The following is a 26,768-nucleotide window of genomic DNA, read 5'->3' on the forward strand; positions in this document are numbered from 1 at the left end:
CTTCTGCAGGTCTTTTTCATCTTTAGGTTTTTTTCCCAAGTCATGGTTTCAGGTGCCAGCAGAATACTGACAACAGAGCAGGTCAGAAGAGGTACACGCCTGTGCCTTTCAGATTGAAAGCCTGGATCCAATATAGGGCTACATATCCTTGGAGACAACTTCTTCCCTTAAAGGTGGCAGGGCCAATTAGCCAGTCCTTGGAGCTGCTTGCAGCTATAACCCAAGCAACAGTCAGGATTGGTTTAGATGAAATAAATCACAGTTTATTCAGCATCAAAAGAAGAGTATCTGTGGAAATGAAAAGGAATTAAAAACCCCCATGAAGCTGTTCAGGCTGCCCCAAAGCCCTGTGGGTATTAGATGTGTTTATTAAAGAGGCAACTATTTGGGCTGGGTGGCAGACAGATCTGATGGGCTGAGCTCTGCCAGGTCCTTGTTTTCTGTCCTTGTCTGACTCAGCTTTTCAATGTGATGCTCTTACTCCTGGGCTGCTCGGCTCTCTCGGCTGACACCTTTCTGTGCACAGCCTCTCCCTGCTGTCTGTACCAGTGGGGCCCAGACTGTCACCCCTTCTGCCTTACAGAATGTGGGTACTTCTTCACAGCTGCCATGCAATAAACCAAAGCCCTTTTTTTCTACCTCACATCATGGTGCCTTTAGTTGTTGCTTTTTAACAGTCCCTACAGATAGAAATTTGGCACAAATATAACATTCAGCCCAGATTTCTCAGTGCACACTTCTCTGGCTTGGCACATTTCCTCTAACCACAGCACTCCATCATGCCCCAGCACAGCCACAGACACCCGTTTCATAGTGTATGTAGGGTCACTGAAACCATCCAGACAAATGTATGTGGGCTGACCAAGCAGAACAGGGGTTTTCTCACTTCCCCTCTAGACCTTGGTGAGCAAGTCACAGGCACTCCTTAAACATTCTTCACATCTCCTTCCCATGTCCCAGTTGTGCCCCTCTCCCAGCCCGTCTGGCTCTTATCTCAAGGAGATCATTTCCCATTGTGCTACTTAGGGAAAGGAAATTGGGTGTTTTAAGTATGTGTTTCCATGCAGTTTATAAGCCTGTGTTGTATTGCCTTCCACCAGGAGCATTCAGCATTTCTTCTGCAAGGCTGAGAGGAGCAACTTTGCACATGTATATTGGATGCAGCTAAATAAATGCTATTCATGCCAGGAGGAGATGTCATCAGGGGAGGACAAGTCACATGTGGCTGTAGCTATGGTGGCAGCAGATGCACTTCAGTGTGATCCAGAGCCACAGGAGGCAAAGGGAGTTTGTCAGTTGTCTCTCATGGACATCCAAAATGGTGGGCATCATCCAAAATTGGTCCAATGCAATGAATAGTCTGAAACTCAGATGTTGAAGACCCCAGCACTTGTAGAAGATTCCAGCTTTAGGGCTTTTTTTCTCTATGCAGTCACATACCAAGCACCATTCCCCACTCTACAGCCCCTCAAACCAACCTCTTGAGCAGCCTGAGTGCCTTGAGACTGGAGGTTTCCAGAGCAGCATGCCTGAAGAGCAGCAAGCGTGTTGTGGCAGTAGTTGAGGTGTGAATATTAAAGTGAAGGCTGATGCTTCAAATGTGTTCACTTGCCTGCTTGGAAGATTTTGTGAAGCATTTAAAATATACACTGCTCTAGGGCACAGGGAGAGAAACGGATCAAATGAGATGAGCATCGCAAGGCAAAGAGTGTAATGAAACATGAAGCAAACATGCAGAGATAAGATGGTGCAGTACACCAGTTCTGGTCACCAGGAGATAATGACGGGATGCGCTGAGCGCAGGGTGCAGGCGGGAGGAGGAAGTATTGACAGTACAGGGAGCTGGCAGGAGGCTGCAGCTGGGGAGAACGGGGACCTGTGCTGGAGGCAGATGACACCGTAGGAAAGGCTCAGGCGGCAGGGAAGGGAGGAAGGGGCAGGAGCAGCAGGGTGCCTCCGTTTCCTCTGCCGGCTACTCCTCCGGGAGAACGGAGGTGAAGGCGGGCAGCAGGGCCGGGGCAGCTCTCCTGTCGCACCGCAGGCAGCAGAAATCCCACGGCGGTGGAAGGAGTGAAGCAGGACCGGCGGCTGCTGCTCGCCGGCTGCGCCTGGAGGGCCTGGGGCAGCCCCGGCCCTAGTAGCGGCAGCTCCACGCTCTACGCCCGGTGCGAGCGGCCGGGGACGGAGCGGGGCAGCGCCGGGCAACTTTGTCTGTCGGCTCCGTGCGGGAGCGCTCCCCGGGGCAGCCTTCATCCTCCTCCTCCTGCTGCTGCTGCCGAGGGGTGCTGCCAGCCCGGGCGAGATGCGGGCTCTGGAGAGAGGCGGGAGAGGTGGCTGGAGCGGCGAAGATGCGCTGAGAGCGGGGTGCACCCCGGGGAGGGGGAGCGAGGCTGACCCAGAGAAGGAGACATGAGGGGGCACCGCGGGGAGGAGAAGGGGGCGCCCTGGGGAGGGCAGGGGTTGGGAGGGAGGAGAGGGCTCACCCCGCAGCTCCCAGCCTCCGCAGAGGAGCGCCGGGAGCCGCCGGGCTGTCGCCTGCCCACCTGGGGGGGCCGGGAGCGGCAGGGGCACCCCCCCTCCGCCTCGTCTTTCTCTCCTCCCCTCCGCCGCCTCCCTCTTTCCCTCCCTCCCTGCCCGCCTGCCTGGGATGGTGGAGGGAGCCTGGAGCACCCGGCAGGGCCGCCCTGGGTGCGGGGGGCGGCTCGCCCCGGCCCCGGGTAGGGGGGCGGCCAGCGGGGGGCTCCGCTGTCTCGGGGTCCCGCAGCCCCCGCCGCCGCTGCCAGCGCCGGTGATGGCCAAGGATGTCCTCGGAGGGGGAAGCCGAGGCGGCTGCCGAGAGCGGGCCGGGCAGCACCCCCGCGCCGGGGGCCGCCGCCGCTGTGCGGGAGGAGGTGAGCGGCGGCGGGGGCTCCCTCCCCGGGCCGGGGGGACACCGGGATGGGCAAAGGCAGCCCTGGCGCGGGGCCGGGGTGCGGGGAGGGAAGGAGGAGAAACCGGGCAGCGGCGGCGGGAGGAGGGTGCCCTGGCTTGGGGGGGGGGGGGGGGTGTTTGCGGGGCGAAGGGAGCTGAGGAACCAGCCGCAGCCTGGTCGCCGCTCGGCTACCTGCAGCCCCACCGCGGTGCGGTGCCCACCGCGCCCTGCAGTGCCCGGGCCGCACCGAGACCCCCGGATTCGGTGGCCGCACCGGGTGCTGCGGGGCTTTACCGACGGGCCCCGGCGCCGGGCTCGGGGCGGCGGCTCGGCTCCGAGCGGTGCGGTGAGGGGAAGGGAGCCTGTCCAGTGTAAGTTTGGCTGAATAAACCCCGCGGGGTTTGGCCTGGGAGAGCCCACCGCTTCCCTGGGACTTCTGAAACGGCCGAGAAACTGCAGCTCTGCGGGACGCTGGTGTCAATGGCGGGAGGGGGGCACATTGAGCAAAGGGTTTGCAGCCAGGGGCTCCGTGGCTTTCAAGTGTTTTGAACTGAAGGACATGGTCATACCTCTCATTCCCCATTGGGGCCTATGCACTCCTGTTGCCTAACCTGCAGTAGAAAACACGGCCGAAAATACAGCTTAATGTGTTTCTTCGGATCAGCTTGGAAGCCTTGCGCATCATGAGGAGGGAATGATGGATGTGTCTGAGTGTTGACACGAAATCCTGAGCCACAAGACAAGCCAGACAGAGCTGCAGGGCTGTGTGGCAGTAGGTGACTATGCACATACAGCCCTGGACACTGGGGACAGCAAGCTGTCCTGTTTTAGGGATGCCTGAGATTTTCTTCTATGCCTAATATAGCTCTTGCCCCCAACTGTTTTGACAGGTCTGCCATTTACACCATGTAATCCATGTGCAGATCATAGAAGTGACTGAACTTTCTTCATAATGCGGAGTTAAAGCAAATAAATGTACATGCTGCCAGGGATGCAGAGAGCAGCCTTAAAGGAGGCAGAGAAAAGTGAAAACAGAAGTGAAAGCAACCTTATAATACTGCTGTGTGCCTTTAATCTGTTCAAAGCTTTTGTTAACAGGTCCCAGTGCTCATCAACAGTCTCAGTCCTGTAGTCAAAATCAGGAGCCACAGCAAACCCTATATGAAGATGCAGTACACTGAGGCCCAAAACAACCAGCACTTTTTCAAAGTACCTGTATTAGAAAATTGACTGTGCATCTCAAGTTGAAAAAACCTGCCCTCAATGGGTGAAAATTGGGGTTTTCTCCTGCACAATTGCTTTTTAAGCACCTGTGACACGGTTCACTGCGAAGAGCTGTGGCTGGATCCAGGATCCCAGTGTTCCAGCGGCAGAGCTCCCCAATGTAATTACAGCCCTGCAGAAGATCAGTGGATGGTTGATGCTGGGAGGGATTTTTTGATTTATTTGGTCTATAACCAGGAGCTACAGAAGGCTTTTCAATGTATTAAGTCCACCATAAAAACATCCAAGCCACTTCTAGACATGAGAGCACTTGATCTCTCTGCTAAGCACATTATATCTTACTTCAGTCATCCTGCTCTCAGTTTTTCTTCTGTTCCACACATATTTCTATATCTCAAATGCCAGTAACAGCAATATCTTAACACTACAGTCCTACAATATTGGTCTTTTCCTTGTGCTTTCCCCATCTCCATGTAAATAGCCTTTTTGCACCAGGACCAGCAGCTGCATTTAAATGCCTGGTATTAAATGGGCATTGCATGGGCTTCTCTATTAGTCTTGTCATTTATGAATTTCAGTTAGATAAATGCACAGGCTTAAATCGTAATAGTGACTGAAAATTGCCTTTGTTGGGTAACAAATCAATGTGATATAAACCCTGAGCTAGTAATAGAGAACGTATCTGAGGTCTACATCTTTCTTATGGAAAGCAGAACAAGAAAAGGTGCAGGTACAGTGTGGGAAGAAGAGAGGCTCTTTGGTTACTGGCCACAGCCCTCATCCTCTTCTGCCAAAGGCCACAAGGGTTTCCTGCTGTCTTCGCTGAGTGTTAGAGCGAGCCCTCAGATTACCTGCCAGTATTCTGGTTTGGGTTTTCTTCCATGAAGTTATTGATTGCTCAACCTGGAATGAACGCGCTTTTGGTGTTAGTTACCAGCCCATCAAATCTACAGAACAGAATCAAGATCTTTTGAGAGGAGTGAATGGAAAGGATGTGTTTTGCCAAATGTTATTGCTAGAGATGGATTCTCTGGGCATACTTGCCTTTACTTTTCTGTCTGAGGTAACAGAACCTGCTGCTGGGTACTGCCTCGGTTAAGCAGTGGGCTGGCTATTTTTCTTGCTTTACTTCTTACTGTGACAGCCGACACCTACACTGAAGAGCTGATAGTGACTTTTCTGCATTTCTGCCAATTTACACCTCAATCCAGAAATGGTCTTAAATATATGAATCCTTAAAGTTTAGTTGGAATATAGCTGGAAATTGGGTTGTTTTTTTTTCCAGGGGAGTAAAGCTGTTGCATACAAACATCATTTATTTGCTACCAAAGCCAAGTAATCACTGAAGAAAGCTGAAAGCAGCAGCCGCTTGACATTTTGAAATACGTATTTGTCTTGTCTCTACTGGCAGTCAAACAGCAGTTGTCCATGCCTGTTTTTATCTTCTCTTCCATATTTAGGAACTTTAATTGGGCATGACATAATGCAATCAGTTGAGTTATTTAAAGAAATAGGGGGGAAAACCTCATGGATCGATGTTCCTGAAACCCACGGTCAGCAGCTCACTGATGGAGATGTTACAGAAGAGAGGAGGCACTTAAAGCTGTCTCATCTGCCTCTCACTGCCACTGCAAAATGCTACAGGAACTGGTTTGAAAAGTCCTGTTTGTGGTCACGACAGCACCAAGGGGTGTTACAAGTTAAGAAAGCATTGCTTGTTTGCAGGCTACAGCTTTACAGGATGTCAGGTCAAAAGATAGCTGGGTCCTTTCCTCTTAAGTGTGCCACTGGAGAGACACCCTCTGCTTGGGCAATTGGCTCCCTTTAGTTCTCCAGGGTTTTTACCCATTTCCCCCAATATGAATATCAAACACTTACTTTATTTGTCATTGAAATTACATTGAAAACATCAGGCATAAGGCCCTTCATAACTTAGACCAGGTAGTTTTACACTGTCCCCATCTATGGGAATGAGTGGTGGTGGAAGAAGCAAGGCAGGCAGCCTCTCAGGTTTATCAGGCCTGAGGCAGGTGAACCTTCCTCACCAACAGATACCCAAAGTATGATGAGCCCCAGTGCTTCTGTGACATCCTTGAGCAGGGGATGGAGAGGAGCGAGGGCACAGAGGCTGTGATGGAGGTTAACATTCCCCGCCACCTTTTAAGCAAAAGCTGCAGAAGGACCACTGGGAACCAACCTCCAGAGAGGGTTTATTTCCCTTGTAACCCCCCCCCCCCCCCCCCCCCCAGGAGCTGCACAGGGCTCTGACCCAATGGGCATGGCAACAGGGATGGGCAGGAAACGTGAGATGTGGCTCCTAGGAAATCTCTGCTTTTCCTTCCCCTCAGTTCTTCCACACCTCATGCAAAAGACTTGCTCACCTAACACCCTGAATGATAGCTGCTGGTTAGCCTGGTGGAAGACTGTCATCATCCCAAATGAGTATCATTGACCAAACAGTTATTTTGGGGTCAGTGCATGATATTCCAGTCTTGAGTGAGATTCAAACAGGACAAGGCCCTTTCTACCCCTCCTGCCTTGGTTTATTCAGCAGTCAGAAACCAAGGAGTACACCTCATTCCTTGATCCAGGTGGTCTCCCTCAGAGACAAAATCCAGCAGTAGTGGCATTGGATAAACTGGAAAGCTGTACTTCATGATCCTACAGTTCCAGGTGGTATTTGCATTGCAGATCCTGTCATAAGAAGATCCATGCTGAGGCATCACATCTTTTTTGTGCTTTTGTTCTTTTCATTGTCCCACTTTATCTTCTCATCACGTGTCTGTTCTTGGTGCCCTGAAGTTGTCTGTCTTATCTGCACCTCACATGAGAAACTGTCAAGAGCTTGGAAAAAATAGATACTATACATCAAATGGATGTGTCTGAGCTCTGAAGGGCAATGCAGACTCCAGCTATGTGGGTTTCTATGGGCAAAGTCTTCTGCCCTCTCCAACAGTGAGTGCTCCTTTGCCCCCATGTCTGAGCCTGGAGGGAGTTGCTCATTCTGGCTGACTTTCCCAGGTTCCTCCAGCAAGGGAATGTTCTCAGTGGAGCACTGGCTGGAGCAACCGGGGAGCTCAGGGAGCTCCACCAATAGAAGTTTATAATGGCAATTTAGGCAAATACCCATCAAGTACATAGATACTGTCTCATGGGGGGAGGAGAGACCAGGTGACTCTTCACACCCCCTGCAGACCTGGTTTCTAATGCTGTTCTCTCAGGTGGATGCAGTCACCTGCTGCCAATGGAAAAACAGTGGGTCTGCACCCTTTTTTGAAGCCCCAGATACTCTCCTTGCTCTCCCTTTCTCACTTCAGAGACCCCAGAGGATGATCTCCCTCCAGAATGGAAATGTGGATACCAAGGATGCTTTTTAATCAATGCAAGCCATTGCAAGAGAGAGGTAGGAGGCATCTTCTCCCTGAGAACAGAGCACGAGGATTCCTCTCATCTCTTTCTACGCCTTAGAAGAAAATAGCTCAAATCATTGCCAGTGACTAGGGACAATGTGAGGATTAAAATGAGTGGAACATCCCCACATATCCATAGTGAGTAGGGCTTGTTTCTACGTGTCTTAACACATGATAGGGAGTTAACACCAAAACTAGTGGCTGCCAAGCTGTCATCAGCACTGTAAAGCCCTTTAAGTTGTTACAGTGATTCTGTCCCAGCACTGTAGATAAGACTGTGCTTGATCTTTCACTCACAGCAGAAGTTCTACTTTTCACAAAAGCGTGGGTAAGCATTTAATTAGTTTTTAAGCTCTAATAATGGAAAATATAGTTCACTCAAGAGTTCACTTTCAGACTAATCATTCATTGGGCTCCTCTGAGCTTAAGAACTGCAAAATTGAATCTAGCACATAGTGAAGCCTTCTTGAGGTCACAGTTGCTATAATGGCTTTGTTAACTACTCAAAACTCTTTAACAGGGTAACTTCATTCAAGTTGCACAGAATAGGTGTTGCAGCAAGGCTGTAACAGGGTCAGCAGTGCAGGTCAGGGGTAGAGGCTGCCTCCCTGAGCACTGGCCACTGCCCACAGCACATCCTGTCTCCAGCCACAAAAACAAGGAGAAGAGCCAGAGAGGGACAGGACAGATGGCGAGTGGGAAGGCTGGAGGAGCTGGCAGCTCAGTGGAGTTAAGGTTGTGAATGGTGTCTGGTGTACCTGGCAGCTGCTCTCCCATAAGTGACATCAGGAGAGGATGGAGGGGCTTACACCCCACAGAATGCCTGAGCTTTTGACTGCCGTGGCTTTACATCAGGTGAATAATGTACAGGGAGTCCCAGCTCACACATAACATTGTTTCTATACAGCTGTGGTGTTGCACATCCTGGTCCAGTGTCCAGCCTGTGGAGGCCTGGTTAAGGAAGGACTGGTGGTACTGGGCTGAGGGAAGACAGGGGCTGGAAACAGCTGCTGGTGGGAGTGGGGACTGGCAGGGTGGGAGCTGACAGCAAAGGGCAGAGAGCAGGTAATGAAGTCAGGGTTCTGGCAAGGACCTAATGGTAGGTAATGGGGGTGACTTGCAAATGTGGAGTCTGCATAACCTGACATTACCAGGGAAGGGGATGGGAGCTCACAACATACTTGGCTGTGGGAGAGAAGGGACTTGTGGCTGGAGGCCTTTTTCGGACCCATGAAACTGATTGCCCTTAGGAGCTGGACTGGGAATTGTGGAGGACAGCATTCAATTATTGTGGTGACAAAAGTGATTCAGCACAAGGCATCGGTGTGTTCCTTTGAGTAGCTCTCAGAAACCAGCATGGTGTGTTCCGGAGGGCAAGAGCTGGGAGAGTCTCAGTGCCCACAGGTCTCCTCACCCTGCAAGGGGCAGAGGGAGCATGAAGCACTCCAGAGGCAGTATGGGATCCCTGCAAGGACTGAAAGATGGAGAACAGCCCCTTGTGGCTACCTGGAGGTGAGGTGGCCAGCCTGAAGTGACAGTACCTGGTGGAGGAAGGGGGTAGTAAGGGCTTGTGCTGAAAGGGAGGGAATGACAGTGTCTGCAGGCCATGGCAGGAGCTAAGTACCCTGCTTCCCACCAGCTGGTGCTCACAGTGGCAGGATGCAACGGCTCACATGCAGATGAGATGCCTTCTTGGAGTGCTGCTGTGATGCTCATGTGAAAGCACTGTCTTCAGGAGGTATAAAAAGGTGTGTTGAAGCTATGCCGTGGGTCAAAGTCAGGTCAAGAAATAAAACTCAGGTGTCCTGGCTCCCAGGATACCTTTTAACCACGAGGTATTGAAAGTGAATTTCTAGTGGAGTTTTCACCTACTGTGCTGTCACATGTGATTGCAGAATGTGTGACAGAGAGAAGCAAGAGGGAGCGAGAAGTGGTGTTTATGATGAAACCTCATTCCTCACAAGGAAGCATTAGCTGCTGGGATACTACCTCATCTTAACAGGAGCACCATTATATGGAAACCTGACAGCGCTGAGGTCCCAGCTGTGTTCAGAAAGGTGCAGCAATGAGTAAACACACTCCCTGAATCTGACAGAGCAGTAGCTGGTTGTTATCATGAGGGATGCTCAGCTCAGCAGCAGAGGGACCTGGCAGGGCCACAGCCTGAGCTGCAGCAGCTCAGCACCATGGTGATGTAGGTCCTCTGATGAAATGTGCCTGGCAAGGCCCTAACTTGGAAGTCACACGTGGGAAATGGGGAGGATGGAGGTTGAGAGGTCAAATCACAGAGTTACCCTCTTCTGTGTTTGTTAGGTGAAAGGAAGGCATTGCAAGTAAGTGAGAATAAAACTTCATGGTTCTGGACAAAGCTCGAGTCACACATCCCTTTGAAAGACTTCCCTAGACTTCACTGGAGCTTGGATCAGTCCTGGATTATACTTCTTGTGAGGACCTGGGACCTGTTTTTATCCCCATTTAAATCTGAGGGTGTTCCTTTAGAGTAAGCAAAGATTAAATGGTATTCATAACAATGAAGTATTTTTGTCACTTGCAGCATCTCTAAGCAGAGGCATTCAATGAGTAGGCTGGTGAGGAACTAACACTTCTTGGGCTTCCTCTTCACACGCTGTGTCCTCCTGGCTCCCCACTTTCCATCCCAAGGAAGCTGCTCCATGGCTAGGTTTCAGCCTGGTTCCAGGTCAGTCCCTCCCTTCCTCACACTGACACTGAGGGAGGATCAGGCAGGACACACAAGATCTATGGCAATGGTGAGAACACTGAGGCACAGGACATGCACTCTTCAAGGATGAGGAGAGCACCTTGCAGCCCTAGGGACGCAGGATAGCGAAGGGACTTTAGTACACCACTGAACCATGGCTCTGACATCCACTACTGCAGATTCCTTGTGTGCACAGCACAGGGGAAAACACGCTCAGCACCACCACCCTCCTCTGGCTGCTTGCTCCTCTCCCACCCCTGGAGAGCTGCATGTTGTGAGCAAAGGAGGGTGCAAAATAGGCAATGCAGGATTCCTGATGAAATGGGACTTTCCCAAGCACATAGAGGCTGACAGGTAGCTACTGTCCCATTCTCCCCCTGTCCCCATCCCTCCGGACTGAAGCAATGGGAGCTGATCCCACCTGCATTCCTGTTTACCCTTGGCAGGTGTTGGTTTTCCCTTGATTTCAGCAAAGCCACCAGTAACACCAGTGCAAGCTGCAAGCCAGCAAGTCACACCTAGCTGATCCCCTGGGGCTATGGTACTGCATCACAGGAGCTCCCTGAGGATATGTGATGCTGACTGTTAAGTGTTGAGGTAAGCCACAGTGTTACAGCTGTAAAATCTAGTAGGAAACACTGATACTCATAGTGGGTAATAGGAGCTAAGGATAATAGGTACTTAAAGTGTAGAAAAAAGAATCATTCTTGGAGCTACTCTTGTGCTCTGAGGCAGCTCAGATCCCAGCTTTTCTTTCCCAAGGAGCTCATTCCCAGCATTGGTATTACTGGGAAAAGTCCTCTGCCCTCAGAGTATGTTCTTTGTGTTGCTGCTGAGTCGAAAGCCAGTGGCAACAACAGCAATTTGGGGGGGGTGGGGGGGAAAGGGATAATTTCATTAGGTTAGCATTTTTATGAGCTTGTAAGAAGCTGCCACTATTTTAAGCCCGATTTCTGTTTTGCCCATGGTGACCACTTTGTTGCTAGGCTTCCTTGGCACTGAAAATGTAACTGCATGGATTTCCTTGGAGCAGCGTGCAGGAGCATCACCCATGGATGTGTCTAGGGACAAATTCTTCATGCCACTTGCATACGTACTCTTGCGTTTTAGTGAATGGCTTCCCCATCCTGCTGCAATGGATAGTGTATATGTTGGCTAGGATCCAAATGCCTTTCTTTTCTGGAATTTCCTTTATTTCTGCTTGAAGAACTGAAAAGCATCCTGCAAGAGCTCTGCTGAATCTGACATTTTAGAGGGCTGGATGCTCCTTCTGTCCTCACCTCCGCTTTCCTCACGGTGGCTTGAATTCATGAAGGTGAATGGTGTGAAATGCCAGGCTGTCTTTGTATGGTATTTCAGGGACATCCTAGCATCTGAAATTCAAGTGAATCAGCAAGATCTGTGCTTTTTCCTGGTTTGTCTTGTCCTACAATAGGCTCTGCTAGAGAGAGGATTAAATGCTACCATTTTGTGCACCTTCCCACCCTGAGATGCCCTCCCTGACAGCTCCATTGATGGAAGGAGAAGATTGAATCTCTGCAGGGATTTAAACAATGAGAGAACAAGTGATCTCAGCTCACCACAGGAGGGCAACTGCTGAAGTGAATGCCTGAGTCAGTGATGCACGTGGAATACATGCAGGTTATCCTTTTAAAACACAGTAACAGCATTTTTTTGCTGGGCATTGATGTTATGGCCCTGAACTGCAGGAAGTTTTCATTCTCACAGGAGTTTCATGGCAGAAGAGCAAATGATGCATTGGAGGGAAATTCTCTTTGATGCAGAATGGTTTTTCCTGTTGCATTCTATCCTCTGTATTTCCCTTTCCCTCCATGCTGAGAGCACTTGCTACTGGCTCAGCACGAGCTAGGGGTAATGGGCTTCTTGCTGCTCAGGACGGATGGCAGGAGGGATTTTGTTTCAGGGTCCCTAGGAAGGGATTTATGAGATGACTTCTGTAATATCTCCCTATTCCCTCACCAGGCCTTATTACTGATGCCCCATGTGGAGCCCAAATAGAGACAAAGGTGGAGGAGCCCTTCTACCCATCATACACCAATGTCTGGTGTAACATAGCCCTGCAGGTTCCTTCCTTGCTGTACTAATGAGTATCTGACCTAGGAGTACACTTGGTCCTGGAAAGCAAGAAGAGGTTTATCTCTCTTCCTGCAGTTGCCTTCACCCCAGGCTTCTTGGGCCAGTCTTTCACCAGGATCACCTCAGGAGCTGGAAGATGATATTCGTACCCAGATCTCTGTGGCTGCCTAGGGACAGGGGGAGGAGACTTCCTTGCTCCCCTTGTATCATCCTTGTCCACTGCACAAATGTTGACACCTTTCTCAGCACCAGAGGTTGGTCCGGGTGTCAGAGCTCACCTCAATTATGGTTAACAGCACAGCCTAGGGCTTGCCTAGCAAGCACTCAGTGGTCCTCTCTATGTTATGTCCTGCCATGTCCATCAGGAGGTGAAACATTTTCCACTGCCCTGTCTTGGCAAAGATGGAAGAGACAAAAACCTGCTTTCATCCAGGCAGGTCACCACCTGCCTAAATGTGCGACTTGTGGTTGTTGATTATTCTTTCCCTTTCATGTATCTCATTAGGATATATTAATTGCAAGTATAAATCTGCAGAGGCAAATGCAATGTGACTGGCATTAATTTATCCACCTTTCTTTTCTTCTTTCTTCTCTACTTTTATATGTTTTCTTCCAGTCTTCTGTCAGTGCTTCCCTGCTCTTTTCCCCATGGACAGGAAGGTTATTCTTGCTAACTAAAAGAGGAAAAAAAGAAAAAGATAAGGTTGCCTCTGTGCTCACATGAGTAATCCTGAGCTGTAGGGTCATTTTGTGTTGAAGATGGTGTTAAAGTCACCCTGTAGCCCTGAAGCCAGGTCTTGGCGGAGGGCAGGAGGATGCTGTGATGCTGTACTCACTGAGACTCAGCTGCAGTGCCAACCCTGCAGCACACTGTCACCTCCATGGGAATCTCTGCCCCGATTTAGCACAATCTTCTCCCACACCCCCAGGCTGTGAGAAGGAGATAGGGGCATAGATCTGGGTTTTGGAGAAGTTTCCAGCAGCAAGAAAGCAGCCACTCAGGGGTAGCTGCTTTCCAGGTCACAGATGGGCCGGGAGGACCACTGGCTCAGAGGATGCTTTGGTGCTGTTGTGCTCAGGGTTTTCCCTGTCCATCCTCACCCAGGTCCTTTCTCTGGGCCCAATTGCCTCCTGCCCCTGCTCAGGCTGCCTGGTCGCTGCTGGTCAGGCACTCGGTGCATGACTGGGCTATCCTTTTCTGTCCTTCACCTCTTCCCACTCCCTATGTTTCTCCCTCATTTCTCTGTTTCCATTCAGGCCACATCTCGCTAGCCTGTTTTCTCTCATTCTTTCATTTTAGACATGATAGCGTTTTGCTTCAGCAAATTGCAACTCTTGAGGTCAGCCACCGAGGGCAAACGCTTTACAAGAGGGGTTTAAAAGGACAGGAAACACTTTGGGCATGATATCCCCAAAGGAGAATTTTAAAGCTTTTGAAACTGGGGAACCCAGATATCTGGCTGCAAACCAGACACAGGCAGTCAAACTGGGGCCCCGCACTGTCCACAAAACAAACATTAGGATAAATTCATGCTGTAGCAGCATATTGCCTGCTTATACAGCTTATGGTGGAGTTTTCAAGGAGACTGAAGCATGAAGTCTGACAGAAGAGGAGAAAAAAACCATTTTGACAACAGAGAAATAGTAAGCATAAGGCAAAATTATACACCAGTTGTTTAAAGGTTGTGACTCCATGAATACTCCATAACCTTGGGGCCTCACAGACTGTTTCTTCTCCACTATTGGGGTCAGTTTGGCAACTTTAAGTTCAAAGGTATTTTGCTGGGCAAAATCAGAAGTGGGCAAAACAAGAAGTTTATCGTTGTCACCATAACCATTCACATGCTGCAAGCAGTACTGAGGCAGCTACAAAAAGAAGAGATGATTCAAGCCCACACTGCCATACTGCTGCAGTACAATACAGTTACTGGTGAAGAGAGTACAGCAACAGCAGGCCTGGTGATAATGTGCTCCACTGAAGCTTTGGGAGGGTTTCTGTTAGGATTGTATGTAGGACTGCGTGTAGGATTAGTCCTGGTGGCAGAGAGGAAGTGTGAGGAGCACCTCAGTGTCCATGTAATGCTCACAGCTTTGTTTTTATGGTTGACACTCAGCTTTGTGAAGACAGTTGTCTTGTATAAGTTAATGGGGTATTTAGCCATTAGATTGGCAGAGTTCTGCAGGAATAATTACTAGACATAACATTATCAACTGGAATTAGCATAAAATCACTGCTGGTAACATTTATAGTTGGCACAAACATTAGCAGGCTGGTCTGTAATGATGAGAAGAGCACAGTCCTACAGAGGGATCTGCTTCATTTGGTAATTTCATTATTCACTGCAAAGCCAAATCTAGAATTGCACATTTCAGGGTGGAGAGTGCAGCCACCCCTGAGCAGTCCTCAGAAACAGTGACTGGGAGCAAAGTGGTTGAACATCAACTCCCAGGGTGGTGCTGGGCAAAAATCTACAAATGCCACACTTGGAGACAGTAAAAAGGGGGAAATGAGTGGGAATGGGAGGTGATTTTATGTTTTGATATGATGCCATTGAAATAAGTGAAGTCCTCTGTCCACTTGCAGGGTATACATTAAGAAGGATCTCAAGGTGCTGGAAAGGGCGCAGAGCACTAAAAAGAGCTAGAGCAGTGCAGTGAGAGACTTCAAGACCTTGACCCATTTAAATTGTCAAAAAGGAGGCTGGGAGGTGTCATAATTAGTATGGAGAGGTGTCTTCAGAGAAAGCACTCATGTGTAAAGAGTCTTTCATCACCTGAAGAATGAGCATCCCACTTCCATGAATGGGGGACGAAGTGAGATGAGATTTCAGGGCCAGTAAAACTCCATCGCCCGAACAAATTACAAAGGGGATTTCAGATTCTTCGTTTCTTTTCATCTCTCAGTTAAAGCAGAGTGTCTTTGTGGAGGATGAGCTTTTCCTAACCACAAGTTACCGGGCTGTAGATAGGACTATAGAGTGACGTTTTGTTACCTGTGAGGTACAGGAGCTACAGAGAGAGGGCATAGTGTCTCCCAGTCTTAAGGTGTAAATGTAGCTTGGGTTGTAATAGAAGCTGAATCTTCCTAACCCACAATAGCCTTGCAGGGTTGAAAACAGAAATTTCTATAACTACTTGTAAGTGCTAAAGAACTTCCTGGCTGTTTACTAGATCCTAGGGATCCCCTCCATCACCAAGGGACAGCCACGTGGCTTGTGGGTGAGTCCTGCTATCAGACATCCTCGTATCCAGAGGTCAGCAAAAGCAGCGAGCCATTACTGATAAAACAGAGGCAGCAGTTTCAGGTTAGGCAGCCCACTGTGCTAGTGGAATCAGTCTGGGCTTCTCTGGGGGTGGCCCTTCCCCCTCCTGGTAATGGAGGAGGGACATGCAGACACTGTTGGAAGAACAGGGACATGCAGACCACTCTGACCTGTGCTTTGGAAATTCATTAGTTCTTATGTACCCATCAAGAGGAAGGGACCTGGAGACATGAGCACAGCTTGCTCACCCAGAAATATGTTGTTCTGGTTCTCTAATATCAGATTTTTACATTTCAAATATGCCTTTTAAGGAGAAATCAGGGTTTGAAGGGAGATAGTTCTTTTGCATTCTTGGGGACCCCTGATGCAGTTGCTTGCAGGTTCATTTAGGATGCTTACCAGCTAAAACATACCTGCTTGTCTCTTAAAGCTGGTCACCTGCAAGGAGCCAAGGGACAGGTCAGAGAGACAAAACCCTGGTCACCAGATCCATGCTTTTGCAATCAGAGCACATTCAGCTGCACTGCAAAGTGGGGGATGTGCCATGCTATGCTTCCCTCTCCGTTCTCTCTTCACCCCTTTACACATAGGCCAGATTAACAGCCCAAACCTGGATGCTGCTACAACATGGAGTATGTTTTAATGATTTTAATTATAGTTCCTGCGGCCAGAACCCAGCCTGGCTGCTATTGAGCCAGGATGAGTGCAGGGTGGGTGTGCCTGAACAAGGGAGGCTCCACGCCAGTCCTTGCATACCTGCTTTTGATCTTGGGCATCTGCCACTGGAGGCTGTCTTTGAAGGCAATTGCCCTTTCAGCCACTGACGGGTGTTTTATCATTTGCAAACTAAGTTCTGCACAGAACTCTCTCTCCAAGGAGAAATAATCGAAATGCTGCCAGCCTGGAAACTCCTGTCTGCTGCAGGTGTCGGCTGAAATTCCAGTTCTCTGACAGTACTTGGGGCTTTCCAGACTATTTTCCAGCAACTGCGGTAGCAAATTAAATAGCATCTATCATTTAGTGTCTCAGAAGGCTCCACACCACCAGACAGAAAACAGACCATGGGAGGATGTGGGGCTGCCCCTTCACTTTGTGTGATGCACAGATCCTTTGCTCTGCTTGAGCTTTCTGGAAGTGATGACCCAAAACACCACGACACAAATGTGGAGCAGCGCTGTGGGGCTGAATGCCCGGGGCTAGGGCGAGCTCAGGACAGGGCTGTCCCCAAACCTACAAGGCACCAGAATGTGGCACCTCTCACCCGTGGTATTTTCCTCATTTGTGCCAAGATCTACTAAAGAATTTGAGAAATGTTTTGTTGTTGTTGTTTTTAGGGGTGGAAGAGTAAAGTGAGTTTTGGCTCATAATTATGGATAGTTCGGGTAAGACTTAGCAGGAGTTTCCAATCCAGTCATGTGCAATGAGAACAGATACCTCTAAAAGCTGTTCAGCAGCATGCCAGAATGTAGCAAGACGTTATTTACAGCATGTGCTTTAACATGAAACTCATAAACAGTGATACTGACAGCTCGGCTGTGCTTCTTCACAGCATTCCATCCAAACCAGGATGTACTGTCATCAGTGCTGATGGGGACCCTTTATGTGAAACATTTGATTCAACAAAGCCATCCCTCTGCATAGAAGTAGCTGTAGCATCACAGAATTGGGTTGGAATGGACCTTCAAAAATCATCTAATCCAACCCCCCTGCTGTGGGCAGGGACATCTTGCAGTGGACTGTGTTGCTCAAAGGCCCATCCAGCCTGATCATGGACATTTCCGATGATGGGACACCCAAAACTTCTCTGGGCAGCCTGTGTCTCATTTATTCTTTTGTCAGGAGCTTTCCTAATTAACACTGGAAGCAAAGCTCAAAACAAAGCCCTCACAAGCAGGTGAGGAAGGACACCTCTCTTGATTTGGTTTAGAGACCCAAATCCATGAGTCCTAGACCACAGGCAAAGTGCCTGATGACTGATCCTCCGTCTATTCTGGGACAGGCTTCTTGGCTTGGGCTTTCTGACAGGCTCTGTCTTTGCTTTCTTCAATTATGTTTCTCTATTAACATTTTTCAGGGGTTATAGAATCATGGAATAGTTCAGGTTGGAAAGGACCTTAAGATCATCCGGTTCCAACCCCCCTGCCATGGGCAGGGACACCTCACACTAAACCATGGCACCCAAGGCTCTGTCCAGCCTGGCCTTGAACACTGCCAGGGATGGAGCATTCACAACCTCCCTGAGCACCCATTCCAGTACCTCACCACCTTTACAATAAAGAATTTCTTCCTTATATCCAATCTAAACCTCTGCTGTTTAAGTTTGAACCCATTACCCCTTGTCCTGTCACTACAATCCCTAATGAAGAGTCCCTCCCCAGCATCCCTGTAGGCCCCCTTCAGACACTGGAAGGCTGCTATGAGGTCTCCACGCAGCCTTCTCTTCTCCAGGCTGAACAGCCCCAACTTTCTCAGCCTGTCTTCATATGGGAGGTGCTCCAGACCCTGATCATCCTCGTGGCCTCCTCTGGACTTGTTCCAACAGTTCCATGTCCTTTTTATGTTGAGGACACCAGAACTGCACACAATGCTCCAAGTGAGGTCTCACGTGAGCAGAGCAGAGGGGCAGGATCACCTCCTTCAACCTGCTGGTCATGCTCCTTTTGATGCAGCCCAAGATACAGTTGCTTTCTGGGTTGCAAGCGCACACTGAAGTTGGCTCATGTTCATTTTCGCATCGACCAACAACCCCAAGTCCCTCTCCACAGGACTGCTCTGAATCTCTTCTCTGCCCAACCTGTAGCTGTGCCTGTTATGCTTTTGTTCCACACCGAAACAACTCAGATCCCACGGCATTCCTGAAAGGATGCAACTCCCGTTTGCTGGCTGGCCCAAGTTATCATGGAAATTATTAGTTTCCTCAAGTGCTTATTGTACTCATCCAGCAATACAAGCTTGCCCTGTTTCAATCGTAAACACTGTGCACAGAAAGGAGAAAATTCCACGTAGCACCACAAGCATTATGCTTGCAGGAAGGTGGTATGTTAATTAATAGTCTGGGAGCAGTGCTTTAAGGTATTAATGAATTTGTTATGCAGAGAGAGATGGAAAGATGTATCTTCTTATTAGATTATCAACTGTGTGGTACTTCTATTGCAATTATGTTCTATTTCATGTCTTTCTTGCGAACACTTTAATAGTGTTTCTAATAGTACAATTGTATTAGATAATTATTTCAGCAATGGGATGGAGAAATAAGGAAGTAGAGGCCAGATTAATGTATTCAGAACTTTTGAATACAGAAGTGACTCCTAGGAACAGCTGTGGGGAGAGATGCTGGAGGAGAGATCCTTTTATAACCAAGGACCTGCGAAGATTACCTGGAATTTGCTTATGAACAAAGGAGGGTTTGAGACAGTGGGTGAGAAGAGCCAGGAGAAAGGAATCGTGGTTGTCCCAAAGGGTTTTGAACATGAAGGCCCTGCTGAACTGGACTGGTAGGTGTGTGAATCAGAGATGAGGCAGTGGGCTCTATGGCTGAATGTCTTCATTTTAATGCAAGAGGCAGAGAAGGTGCCTTTTTTACAGGCTGCAGTGAGAACAGTGGAGAATAGTGGCTCAGGCGGATCCATTTTCGAAGACCATTTTTGAAGAGTAGCCAGAGGATGCATACAGAAATATCATCTTGGACCTGCAAGCCTCTAAGCTGCTGCCAGCCCAGCCTGATGCTTCTCCAGCACTGGTGAGACCAGAGCCATCTCTTTCCCCAAAGAGGAGTTGGCATCTCCTGGAGCTAAGCACATTAGGCGGCATTTGCCCACTCTGATATGGCCACTGATAGCCCTAACTAGTGGGGCTGGTTGAATCACCCCTTGGGCAGAAGCCAACGTGTGGGTTGTGAGTTGGACCACATTGCTGCAGAGAGCAGAGGAGCTGTTAGTCGAGGGAGGAGAGATAAAAGGAAGGTGGGGATTGCAGTGCCTTTGGCAAATAGTGCCTTAACTGGCATGGGACAGCCTCTCACTTGGCTGTGCCCAGGGCCAGGGTGCCAGTGCTTCAAACACGTCATAGAAAAAGCTGGGGTTCCTGGAGCTGCGTGGAGTACTGAAACACACTTAAACTGACTGCTGGGCATCTTTTCCTTGGCCTGCTGGCATTTCTCACAGCATTAACCATATGTGACTTTACATGAGCTGTACCTGTGGAAAACTGAGTGTCAACTGAAATTCCTGTGTTAGAATATTGCCCAGGTGTTTTCTTCTGCACAGTAGCAGTGACTGGATGGAGATGTTCATTTTTAGAGTTTTCTTCATCTTGGAAAATACTCATATTCGGGAAAAGGGCAGAGGTTTGCAGTTCTTCACTACAGTGTATTACTATAGCTCTTTGAAACTCCAGTTCTGTGTCAAGAAAAGGCAAAGAATAGGAGTTCCCAAGAGCTCTGACCTGGAGTCCGGTGTATAGCTGGGTCAGAAGCCTATATATTGGGGCAGTAACCACACAGGGACAGAGCAGTGCGAGTTTGACAAGAGTTTCAAGAGATTAAACTCTCAGTGACTGCATTTAGACTCGGGGATTCACCCCCTGTCATGGTTTAACCCCAGCTGGCAACCAAGTACCATGCAGCCATTTGCTCACTCTTCCCCTCTATTCCCCTGTTGGGATGGGGAGGAGATCTGGAAGAAGGTAAAGCCCACAAACTGAGATAAGGAGAGTTTAATAACTGAAATAAAGTGACATATAATAGTATCAATAATAATAGGAAAAAGAGAGGGAGAGGAATAAACTTCAGGAAACCCAAGTGATACACAGTACCATCACTCACCACCTGCTGAATGCTGCTCAGCACATCCCAAGCAGTGATTGGAGGTTCCTGACCAGCTCTCCCCAGTTTGTATCCTGAGCATGATGTTCTTTGGTATGAAATATCCCTTGGGCTAGTTTGGGTCAGGTGTCCTGTCCTGCTCCCTCCCAGCATCTTGTGCCTTTCCTCACTGGCAGAGCATGGGAGACTGCAAAGTCCTTGACTTAGGATAAGCACTACTGAGCAACAACTGCACCATCAGTGTGTTACCAGCATTGTTCTCATGCTAAAGCCAAAGCCCAGCACTGCACCAGCTACTAGGAAGAAAAATAACTGCATCCCAGCCAAAACCAGGACACTCCCAAAAGCTCCCATAGTTACTTTTGCAGCTGATCTGGGGACTACCTGATGCCACTTTGAGGGTTTCCTCAAGGTTTCCTGCAAAAGGCTGAGGAAAGCAGTCTAATTCTTACCTACACTAATATCTTTACACTGCTACATCTACAGAGAAGTTATGTACCATGGCCTTCTGTCGTGGTGAACCCAGGACACCTTTATAACCCACTCAGCTTCTCTAGACCCATTTTGGCCACTGTAAAAAGAATACAGCCCAGACTAAGTATTCTTTATTCTGATACATCCACACATACAAAAAGTCTGGGGTAAGAACAGAAATCCTTTCCAGATTCCTTCTGGATGCATCAGGAAGAATCAAGGGCCAGATTCTGCCCTTAGTAGCCGCAGATGCACACTGTGTAGCTCCCTAAATCAGAAAAAAATACTCTGTACTTACACAGCGTCAGATTAGAAGCTATGAAATCAAAACCAAACCCCAGAGGCTCACAGCAAACCATAAAACCTGTAGTTACTTAGAAGTGGTTCTGTCCCAGGAAAAGAAGAAAGCAGTGTTAAATCTGACTTACAGCCATGCAGGGTTAGATGCCAATGCTTCCATCTCATTGAGAAGACAGTAAACTCTTCTTTCTAGTGGTGCTGTGCTAGTATTTCCTGAGTCATAAAATGCTACTCCTTAAATTCCCTGCTGGTTCAAGATTACTTACTGATTCCTGACTGCTGTGGGTCTGAGATAAGCTGCATTAGGGGAGAACTTTATCCATGGAGAAAGAAAGAGATGACATTTCCCAAACCTAACATCTGTTGGCATCTACAGAGCAGTTTGGTGCATTAGAGGCATCTCTTGGGAGAAGGAGTAACTGTGTTTCTATTTTTGCATGAAATCAGGCTCAGCAGGGGGCATGATGCTGCATGAAAATCAGTGTATGTATGCTTTCCCACTGCCATCTCCTTGGAGTCAGGGGTGAGGCAGAGGATGGCAGCAAGAAGAGGGATGCAAGCAGCCCTCACATCACCTACTAAAGCAGAGGGGGGTCTGTTTCTTGTACTTTCTACTGGCTGCCAGCCCGTAATGTAACTCACTCTGCTGCTGCTCTTTGCAGGGAGACAGCTCTGTTTCCGCTAACTGCTTGGCTCAATTTGGCACTTTTTATTATAGCCCAACATAGCATGACAATGCAGCTGATTCACTGCACCACTGCTGGGGTGAGGACCGCAATCATGCCATCCCAGGGGACGCAGTGGGAGTACGAGAGCACGAGCTCTGGCTCTGCTCCCAGCCCAACTTTTGGGACTTGAAAGAGATGGATGTGCTGTGTTCTAAATATCCACGCATACACCTTTAACGCCAATGCTTAAGCTTCCAGGTATTTTAGGTCAGAGCTGTCTCCTACCCAGCCTGAAGCCACGCTGCACCGTGCTGTAATCCTGACAACCTTTTTGACTGGATGTGCTTGGATCTAGTAATTTTCCCGATGGCTGACCTCCAAGAAAAATGGTGCTGATCATTTGGTAGGTTTCAGGGTTGGGTGTGAGTCAGCTCTGAGTCAGGCAGCAGCTTCACTAAGCGCTGGTCTTTCTGTGCTGGCACGACCCATGCAGCTGCAGCCCTGCAGCAGATGCTGCTCCTGAGCCTCCCCAGCACCACCATGTGAGAACCCAGGCACTGGGCACCCACAAAGCAAAGGGGCAAGCCCACAGCCCCATGCTTTCAGCTGGGCATGTAGTGTGAAGCCCTCTTGGCCTTGGAAGATGGGGGGCTGCACGAATGATGCTGGGTCCAGGCAGGGAGAAAGATGGGGACCTGTCTCGTCCCCTTCAGAGGGACCCATCCAAGGGTGCGGACGTACAAGTCACTGCTGAGCAAAGAGCTTCCCCGAGCCAGGAGGAAGCAGGGAAGGAGTTTTGTTCAGAGAACTCAATCTCTGGCATGGTGTTTCTGTTTATATTCCTATTTATATTAAGCAGGGTGGTGTCCCAGTCCACAGGCAGCCGAAAGCAAAGCCAGACACGGCTCAAAGGCAACACTCATTGTGTGTGTTGTGAAAAGCAACGTGACTGACAGGTTCCTTGCTCTCTCTTTGTCTTTCTCTCCCCCTCCCCGGTGGTGTGATCGAAGCAACGCCCCGTGAAGCAGTCCCTGAGCGCCTGCATGTGCCGGGAGTCCCACTGGAAATGTCTCCTCCTCTCCATCCTCATGTATGGCTGCCTGGGTGCAGTGGCCTGGTGTCAGCTGGCTCGGGTCACCAAGCTCAGCTTTGATAGCTCCTTCAAGGGCAAGTCCATGATCTACCATGACAGCCCATGCTCGGACGGCTATGTCTATATCCCACTGGCCTTCCTCTCTATGCTGTACGTGGTGTACCTGGTAGAGTGCTGGCACTGCCACGTCAAGAGAGAACTGCAGTACAAGGCAGATGTGGACAGTGTCTATGAATGCATCAACCGCATGCAGCAAGCCACTCCATGCATCTGGTGGAAGGCCATCAGCTACCACTTTGTGCGGCGAACCCGGCAGGTGACGCGGTACCGCAATGGTGATGCCTATACCACCACACAGGTCTACCATGAGAGGGTCAACACCCATGTGGCTGAAGCCGAGTTTGACTACTCCCACTGTGGATACAAGGACATCTCCAAGGAGCTCCTAGGCCTGGAGAGCTACACAGCCACCAAGCTGAGGTTCACCAAGTGCTTCAGCTTTGCCAACACCGAGTCTGAGAACTCTTACCTGACTCAGAGGGCTCACTTCTTCACGGAGATTGAGGGTCTGGATGACTACATGGAGGTGAGGGAAGGAATGCAGCTCAAAAACGTGGACTTCAAAGAGCTTATGATGGCCTACGGGGACCCGGATCACCTCCCCTGGTATGTGTCCCACTATGCTTTCTGGGTGGCAGCTATCCTCATGATCTCATGGCCGCTCAGGGTACTCATAGAGTATCGGACTGCTTATGTCCACTACCACGTGGAGAAGCTGCTGGGCCTGGAGTACACGACACCCACGGCGGTGGAGGAGCCCTTGTACCGATACCGCATGCCCCGCGACGCCACGCAGGACAGCACGGAGCTGGAGTGGCACATCTGCACCAACCGGCAGCTGATCCCCAGCTACTCGGAGGCCATGCTCATGGACCTGGCCAGCTCCCCAGCCTATGCAGTGTGCCGGTACGGCCAAACAGCCCACGGCTGCGACCGCTGCAACCGCGCCTCCAGCACCTCCTCCATCTTCTCGCGCCACGCTTTCCATAGCTGCAACTCTCGCCTCTCCCTCAACACCAGCCGCTTCTCCCTGTGCCGCGTCCACGGCTCCCACAGGACAGGCCTCTGGAGGAGCCGCAGCAGCAGCATCGCCGACCGTGGCTGCCAGGATGAGCAGTGCTGCTCCTACTCCAGCCAGCTGGCCATCAATGAGAACCCCCCGACCTACCATGATGCCCGCTTCTTCCCTGTGCTCATCGTGCACCGGCCCGAGGGGCACAGCGGGCAGCCTTTCTGTGTCAGGCGCTCCTCCTGCCTGGAAACCTCGCTGTGACGTGAATCCATGATTTCCCGGCTCCTCTGCCCCGGGATGGGGCTTGCAGAGGTGCTGCCAGTGGGAGCCTGCAAGTGTCATTCCTCACAGTGGGTTGGCAGGATGAGCTTTAGCTCTTCCCACCGCCACTGCAAGAAGATGTAGTCACTCTGACCAACAGCTAACCTCATTTTCCTCCTTCCATTGGTCTCCCTAGGCTTTTGTTCCCCTCTTCCTTTCACTCCTCACCCCCTCTTGTGCTCCTCAGGTCCCTGCCTTCCCTCCCATCCCACTCCCAGTCTTGTTCTTTACATTTCAGCCACAGCATTGTTGCCACGGGAGGATTTATAAAGCCTGTGCTCTGCAGTGTATTTGCCCTCCTGGATGCCCTGCAAGGTAAGAAACTTGGATAAAGCAAGGCAAAAGGCCAGAGTCAGAAGGAGAATCAGATCTGCAGACACTGAATAACCATCTGCAGGCCCCAGACAAGTTTCTTTTTTAATGTATTTTATTTTCACCAGTCTTTCTTCCTTTTCTTCTCTCATTTATTGTCTCCTTTCTTCATGTTCTCCTCCTCTCACTTTACCCTCATCTTCCTTTTTCCTTCAGTTTTCTCACTCCTGCTCTCCATTTTTTTGGGGGGTTTGCCAGTCACGATGTCTTTCAGGGTGTAATTCCCTTCCACTGGGCAAAAATAAGGTATTTGCAGCACGAACATCACTGCTGACACAACCACAGGCTATGCCCCTGGGGAGGTGCCAAGGACTTTCTTTCCAGAGCAGTGACAGGCACCAAGAAAGCAAAATGCCCTTTGCTCACCTTGCCCTGCCTGGACTGCAGCAGAGACACCGCTGCATTTGCAGCTATAGTTAACCTTACCCAGCTCCACCCCTGTTAGCAATCCTTATGAGCCCTAATGTAGATCAGTGCCCTGTTAGTGCCACTATTTTTAGGACCGTGGGTCTGGTTTGTGGTTGTTTCATTCCCACTACTTGCTCAGAGCAGTGCAGGCTGGACAAGAGGAGAGAGCTGCAGGGGGAAAGGTAAATATGGTATTAGCCCTCCCAGGTAGTCTGAAGTCATTAGGAAGCTCTTCCACCCACAGTGTCTATTAGAGCAGTTGCAGGACTGCTCTACGTTATCATACAGCAATCTGTGTGCCCTAGGAAGGCCTTCTGGCTGGTAGCCCACTGCCTCCTTCCCACCTTCCCAAGCAGGATGTGGTGCCACCCCAGCCCCAGGCAGGGAGCACAGCCGGGAGCCAGCCCCACCGGCCATTCCTGCTGGGATAATGGCTCTTCCCATAAGGCTTCCCCTGGTGCAGCACCTTCAGGAATCAGTCCCAGCAATGCCAAACCCAGGAGGTGTCCTGCTGTGCTCTGGGCTGTGGGCTGCCCTCCTGGCCCAGTGGAGAGCCCCAAGAGCCAGGGACCAACCCAAGAAGCTTATGGCCACACTGAGGACCTGCCAGTGACCTTGCACCTACCAAACCTCCATCCCACAAGGGATGGTCATGTGCTGAGCAAGCTCCATACCATGTTGTTGTGTGGATGGTGGAGATTATTATCCACCGTGACTCATAGGAGAATGCAATATGATCGCAATACTGTCACTTTAGCACACACAGTGTTGTCACACCCTAAGCAAATAGGTAAGAAACTGAGCCCCAAGAAGGGCTGGTAACAAATGCTTCCTTCCAAGTCCATTCTGTGTGCATCTACATGTGATTTGAGATTTGTAAAGTCATACACATATGTGTAAAGTATCTATACTCTGCATACTTATATGGTGGTTTCTTATGGCATCGACTGTTGCACCATGTTAAATACATTTTGTTTTGGTTTGGTGACTCCGTTTTGATGTGCTGTATTCCTTTAAACTCCAGAAATAGAAGCATTGGCAATACCTGGCTAACCTGCTGCAAATGATGGCACCATCGGGAAAGTTGTTTAAATCTGTGCAAGTTGATCTTTTTTAATATAAATACTTTATGTATGATTTATGTGACATTTTTGTTCTGACAGCTTGGCATTTATCGCAGAAGATGGATAACACATATGATGTGTTATTTTAGCACCTCTTAAAAAAGAATAACCATCCCAGACATGTGGAGGAACCAGGTTTGGGCTCGGAGTAATGATTACGTTTGGGCTGCCGCCAAACTGGGTAACATTGAAACTTAGAGAAAAAGCCAAAGGCTGTAGATCCACCCTACAGTGGCCCCGTCTTAGTCCCCCATCTCCACCGTGCCACCTACCACCCCCAGGCAGAGCTGGGAGAATTTGGGAACTAGGAGGGGATCAGGCCTGGACTCAAAGCTCAGACTCATCCCTGATTTACTTGCATTCCAAAGATGAAGTAAATGCAGTCCTTTAATATGGCTTCCTGTCCTCATCTTCACTCGCACAGAAAGTTAAAACCAGCACATATGGAAGATGTAAGAGCTGGAGGAGGATGAAACTTCACGAAACAGAG

At 49.6% G+C, this 26,768-nt stretch overlaps 1 protein-coding gene across 3 annotated transcripts; it reads left to right on the forward strand.

Annotated features, from left to right (window-relative positions):
* Positions 1-2,661: 2,661 nt before the first annotated feature.
* Positions 2,662-26,436, forward strand: LOC101877547 (transmembrane protein 151B-like). 3 transcript variants are annotated; one of them, XR_004549596.1, is made up of 3 exons: positions 2,662-2,891; positions 22,899-24,689; positions 26,318-26,436. XR_004549596.1 is itself a non-coding variant. In XM_034062601.1 (2 exons), the coding sequence occupies exons 1-2, from the start codon at positions 2,802-2,804 to the stop codon at positions 24,312-24,314; spliced, it is 1,506 nt and encodes a 501-aa protein (XP_033918492.1). In that variant the 5' UTR covers positions 2,662-2,801; the 3' UTR covers positions 24,315-26,140. The 3 variants fall into 3 exon arrangements, 2 of the variants coding, with proteins under 2 accessions (XP_033918492.1, XP_030900345.2); XM_034062601.1 differs by lacking the exon at positions 26,318-26,436 and having other exon boundaries at positions 22,899-26,140; XM_031044485.2 differs by lacking the exons at positions 2,662-2,891; positions 26,318-26,436 and adding an exon at positions 22,168-22,291 and having other exon boundaries at positions 22,899-26,140.
* Positions 26,437-26,768: the final 332 nt, after the last annotated feature.

The sequence above is a fragment of the Melopsittacus undulatus genome, chromosome 4 (assembly GCF_012275295.1).
Source record: "Melopsittacus undulatus isolate bMelUnd1 chromosome 4, bMelUnd1.mat.Z, whole genome shotgun sequence".
Lineage (NCBI taxonomy): Eukaryota > Metazoa > Chordata > Aves > Psittaciformes > Psittaculidae > Melopsittacus > Melopsittacus undulatus.